This window comes from Orycteropus afer, unplaced genomic scaffold, assembly GCF_000298275.1.
Source record: "Orycteropus afer afer isolate SDZICR_OR568_19922 unplaced genomic scaffold, OryAfe1.0 scaffold00142, whole genome shotgun sequence".
Lineage (NCBI taxonomy): Eukaryota > Metazoa > Chordata > Mammalia > Tubulidentata > Orycteropodidae > Orycteropus > Orycteropus afer.
In genome coordinates this window covers 6,152,824-6,158,880 of record NW_006921729.1, presented here as the reverse complement: position 1 = coordinate 6,158,880, position 6,057 = coordinate 6,152,824, and the positions used below count along the sequence as shown (strand labels likewise).

Sequence of the window (6,057 nt, the reverse complement as noted above, 5' to 3'; positions counted from 1 at the left end):
CGCTATGAGTCGGGGCCAACTCGATGGCACATAACAACAACAACAAAAGTCATGCATTATTTAACACATGTAAATTTCCTGTAAGCTGCCTCAAATTCTTTGTGAAATGAGACAGGGTATAAGTATATCAATTTATTAATCAATCATTCAACTAAAAAAATATAAATTCAAGCTTCTTAGATTCCTAAAGATTCAAATGTGGACAGAAACTAGCATTTGGCAAACTGTAAAACATCAACCCAATTAAGGACAGAGTGCGATCTATAGCCAGCAGGTAGGTATGCCACAGGTTGGCTATGACAGTTGTGGTAAAGGTGCACATAGGCAACCCAGCCCAGGACTCTGCACACTATAGGGTGGTTGACTGAACACACAGTTTTTCCAATGTAAAATAAAACAGGTGTTTCAAAAAGTCAAGCCTACAAAAGTTATGTTGTTATCACACTAAGTGCTTCCTGGAGATACACCCTGGATCTCCTATCTATCTTCTTCAAGATACCCATCCTCGTATTTGTCACAGGCAGGGTGCCCTACAAATCTCTGATGCATCAAAGACAAGTTTACCAAGCGCCTCCTGTATTCTAGGCTCTGTGGTGGCTCCCAGGGAGGTTCAATGAACAAGCTGAATCTATGATCTCGAGTGCTTTCCAAGCTACTGGAGACCATACACATAAGTCACTGCTGTGAGACAGAGTAGTAGAATCTGTGATTGGGATGGTTACCAAGTTCCACAGCTCCCTGGCAGTAAGATCTAGAAGGGCTTTGGATGCCATCTTTATGTTTGCATTTTGGATGAGGGTGATATTGAACACTGAAGAAGTTTCCACTGAAAAGTGAAGGCTCAGGTTGGTGTTTGAAAGAAAAACTGGCAGGGATTGTGGCATAAGGATCAGCAGGCTGAATGACTGACAAGCAGAAGACCAGTTAGATGGTCAATGAAATTAATATGGGGGAGTAGTAGGTGGAGGTGCTCAGACCATGGGTCTCTGAATAGAAAAGTAGAGATAAGAATTGGAAATAGATGTGATAGGAATTTGGGTGACTGGGTAGAAATTAGAAGGGAGCTTGAGGAAAAGGTAACTATTACTGATGCACTGATGAGGCTGAAGAACTTGATTAAAAGATGCTGAGGTTAAATTCCTGTGGGATCTTCACATCCTGATGAGCAAGAGAAAAATTTGAGTTGGGAACTCTGGACCAAGATCAGGACTGGGCGTTTCCAGCTCAGCAGCAAATGGAGGTGCATGGAAGTCATATATGGTGTGAGGTCATTCATGGAGAAATTGCAGACAGCAAGGATGATAGGGGATGGAAGCATGAAAAGAAGCCTAAAGAGAGAGAATGGAAAGAGCATAGATGAGAGTGGCGGCCGTGCAAGGAAGGAGACTCAGAAGGCACTGATTATCCATGTTAGTACTTTAAAGAAGGCGCTGAAGTGATGGAGATTTTATTTGAAACTGGCAGTTTGTTTTTGCTTGTAACCCTTGCTCTAAGTGGACTATTATATTGGTATAAAGAAAGTAGAAGTTAATCAGTACATGACACATTCTTCATAACATTTTAAGACAAGATGCACAAGTAGACTGGTTGTTGCATTATAATTACAGAAAAATAAAACAAAAAAACTGCTAGTTGACCGTAAAGTATAGATAGTGAATCCCACCTGCAGACAGCACCTTGGCTACATATACTCACCTGTTTTCATGATGGGATCCTACAAATAGCAATAACAAGAAGCCCTGTGGAGACTCCCACATAGCAATAAATAGTTGCATCCAGAGATTACAATGCAACCGGGAGACCCTGACAATAGCTGAAGGTGTTTCTATTCCTCCAACTCCCCGTTAGCCGCAACTGTTAAGCACCCTTACCTTCTGAATGCCTATAGAATGTTGAGTCACTGCCTGAGACGCTATCTTCATTTTCCACATTGGCCTCAAAAAAGCTTCCTCCTAAAAAAAAATAGAGGAGAGAGAGAGAGAAAATGAGTATCACCAGTACTTCAGTGAGTACTGGTGTATGCCTGCGTCACTGAATGGATGGATCATCATTATCTACCTGGATTGAGTTAGCCTTGCAAATAGTGTTAGGGATTCTCTAGGTCCCATAATAATGCTACAGTTTTTGACCTGTCACATGTTTTTTCTCATAGTGACCTTTGCAGCAGCATTACTGGTACCTTCAACCTTCTTTCAATACCTTCTCAGTATTGGAAGCAATATGAAGTCTGATGATTTGAGTTCAATTCCCAGACCTGCAAATTTTGATTTATGTGACCTTGAGCAAGTTGTTTAACCTTTCCAAGTTCCTTACTAGATAAAACAGGAAAAACAGGAATAACACTAGAACTCCCTCATAAAGTGTGATGGGACTTTGTGAGTCTTTTGTTTAGCTTCTGTCCATGGCTAATATGTCCTAACAGTTGCCTTAACTAATGGCTTTATTGTCAGGCTCCCTTTTATTGGAGAGAGTCCATGCAAAACAAACCCAGAGGGAAGCAAGGTAAGTCAAGGTATTTGATCTTTAAAGGCCCCTGGTTCTCCTCTGGTCTTCTCCAGATGAGACATACAACACTGATCTTAGTTATAGGCCTGGGAAGGGCAGCTGGTTAAGCAAAAATAGCTTAAAGCTCTTTTCAAGTTGTGGGTTTTTCCCATCTCTGCATATTAATTCATCAAATGAGATCTTCAAAGGTGGGAATGGTGACTTAATAATAATAATAATAATAAATCACTGTATTATGAGTAGCCAAATAGTGCCTAGACAGAGCATGTGGCTCAAAAAAATTTATTGAATTAGATGATGGTTAAAAATGCTATTTGACAGAACTCAGAAAATAAACATGGAGCTTTGTGTCTTAGCTCAAACAGGGGCACATGCCATGATGTGAAGTCAAACTCAGCAAGAAGACTTCACTATGTGTAACACATCCTGTACTTTCTTGTAAGGGCTGACTTGGGGCTCCTATATGGCAACAACTCCCAAGGTATTTGCTGTAGCTATCTGTAGTGGGTTGAGTAGAATGCTGCATTCCTAAGCCACTGATGTAAATACATGGCATTTCAGCCTGACCACAAGCCATTCTGGGAGGAATATATTCTGTGTTTGTGTTTTCTGACCAGGTTGTCAGAAGGTCTGGATGTCCACTTATTCTAGCACTCTAAGTAGAATCACCTTGGGTCACACTTTCCCCATTTGTGAAGCTTTAGGACATGACAAAGGAGCCCTGGTGGCACAGTGGTTAAGTGCTCAGATGCTAACTGAAACATTGGTGGTTCAAACCCACAAGCCTCTTTGTGGGGAAAAAAGTCCTGGTAATCTGTTCCTGTGAAGATTTCAGCCTAGGAAACTCTGTGTGGGCAGTTTTACTTTGTCATATAGGGTCACTACGAGTAATTAGCTTGGTGGCACACAACAGCAACAATAGGATATGACATCTTGATTCCCAGTTCATACGTCTAACCCAAATGTTTCATAATGGCATGGCTACACCTAATATGCATTCATTCATCCATCCAAAAGTATTCTATGAGCACCTACCATGTGTTTGGCCTTGGGCTAGGTGTTCAGGGTACACTGATGAGCAAAGACTGAGCTCTCTGTCCTGAAGAACTTGATAGTCCAGTAGGGGGAAAACTCATTAATCAAAGATTTATATATACACAAATGTGAAGTTGTAGGTATGTTAAGTGCTCTGATGTGGTGGTTCACGGTGCGGTGGAACTGTTCAGCAAGAAAGGCTGACCTAGGCAAGTAGGTGGGGAGGTGGGATAGCATTCAGGGCCAAGGAAACAGCACACACAGAGACCAGCAGTGGGGGTGGCAGGGTGCCTCCAAAGACCTAAAAGAGGCCCTGTAGCTGAGCTGCAGAGAGGAGACCATGGAAAGAGATGGCCCTGGAGACGCCAATCACACAGATTGTGACGGTTACATCAGTGTTTTGATCTTTATCCATCAGTCATGTGAAGCCATTAAAGGTTTTACACAGGTGATCCAGTCAGATTTGTGCTTCTAAATGTGTATAGTGACTGATGTGGGGAGAACAGCCTGGAAAGGGGAGAGGTGGGTTAGGATAAGGAAGGGCAGGGCATGGAAGGAGGGAGTGCAGCCTGCTTTCTGGAATTTACCTGTGATGGGACGAGGAATGGCAGGGTGATAAGAGAAAGGTATGTGGGAGTCATTAGAGGATGTTTACAAATCACTAGGAAAGAGCCAGTAAGAGAAGGTTCAATAGGCAAGAAGGAAGTGACTGTGAAACCCTTCTTGAAGGTGGACAGGGATTAAATGCAAACAGCAAGGGAGACGCAGGCAGCAGAGTTGGGGCAGCACCTCCACTGTAGCAGCACAAAGCTGGTGGATGGCTACATACGGAGCTGGGCTTGTATCTCCGGAAGGAGGAAGATGAGGAGATCCCCACATGGCGTACTCTATCTGCCCTATGGAGGAGGCTGTCTACCGAGAGGATGGGGAGGGGTGGTGAGGAGAGTGGAGAAGATGTGGGGGGAAAAAAAAAAATCTCAGGGGGACTAAGCTGACCAGAGGAAAAGCTTTGGTTTTTCATTACTTCAATCCCCACTCCCCCAAAACTCTTCCTCTGTTCTCCTTCAAATTTATAGGTGAGAGCTTCAGGGTCATTTGGGATGACATGATTTTTTCCAAGGGCAGAAAGTAATTGAATTGCTCCGGACAACACTTGTGCAGCAGCCAGACAACATCAAGTCACTATTTTTCATGAGTTGAAAGAACCTCTGATTTCAGGTGGCTCAGCATTTTCAAAAGATCACGCTTGTCAATCAAATTCCAGACGAGAGACCTTTGCAAGAATGGCAAAAATAGATATGTAGTGACAATAAATACAAGCAGAGTTTATTTTTCTCATTTATCTAGTAACAAAAATATGATTTATCCAAATGTCCAGAGATTCAGTATATTAATAAAAATTGCTTTGTAACACCTACATGATTTTCTCATGTAGTGCTTCTTTTTAGGATAAATGTTGAGATTGTTATGCTGGGTCTGTCAGATAAGCCATTTGAGCACTCATGACCATCTGACAGTGTATTATTTACAAATTTATCTAGTTATTTATCTGATATCACTGGAATGTTGGCTCTGAGATGGCAGGGTCTTGCAACTGAGGTGTCCCCGACCTTAAACCAGGTAGGCACATAGTAGGTATTTAATACATGCTTACTGGAGGAATGGATAAACCTTAGATGTAGCTGATAAAGCTAATAACGGTTCTTATTTTTGATCTAACTTGGCCACCTGATATGGGCTTCAGGAGAAGGAGTGAGGCTGTTTTGAGAGGACTGGGGTTTGACTGATGGCAATGCCAGGTGTGCAGGTCAAGAGTGACCCAAAGGGCAATGTACCAAATGTGAGTGATCAACATGGTGGCATTGAGGAAGAGGAAGACATAGAGAGGTACATGGGAGGTACAGACAACAAAACCCTTTTGCACATACAGTACTGCATTGTCAGTGAAAGCAAACGTGGGTATATGTGTGGATAGATGGGTGGACAAGCTGAACTATTAGGTATGTCTGTGTAGCGGGGCATGGACCCAAGACCATGTATAGGGCTGGCAGACAATGATCCTACAAGTATGTTTGTATGATCTGTAAGAATTCCCAGGTGTATCGTAGAGCTGACAAGGGACAAGGTTGTAGTCATAGCTGGCTACCCAGAGGGAGCGAGTAGTTGAACCTGTGGGCTTGGGACCAAAGTTGCAGGGGGCATCAAGCTCAATCGGCATAACATACTACACAAAACACTGTTCCACCTCCTATTTTGGCGAGTAGCGACTGAGATCTTAAAGCTTGCAAGTAGCCATCTAGACACAACGATGGGTCTCTGCTCATCCAGAGCAGAGAAGAATGAAGAAAACCAAAGATTCATGGAAACAATTAGTCCTAGTGACTGGTACACCATGCGATCCTTAGCCTATATGAGTGTAAGACCAGGAAAACTAGATGGTGCCTGCCTGCCACTGTCAACCACTTGGAGGGGGATCTATGTAGGAGATCCTGGATAGAGAGGGAGAACAATGTGGAA

The 6,057-nt window shown here is 42.9% G+C and overlaps 1 protein-coding gene across 1 annotated transcript in view; it reads right to left on the bottom strand.

The window, feature by feature from the left end:
• The window catches only part of LOC103201111 (myosin VIIA and Rab interacting protein), a 604,027-nt gene that overhangs the window by 142,877 nt on the left and 455,093 nt on the right, over positions 1-6,057 (bottom strand). Inside the window, exon 4 of the mRNA XM_007945736.1 lies at positions 1,872-1,952. Coding sequence (XP_007943927.1) covers positions 1,872-1,952 — 81 coding nt within the window. The remainder of the gene's footprint in view (positions 1-1,871; positions 1,953-6,057) is intronic.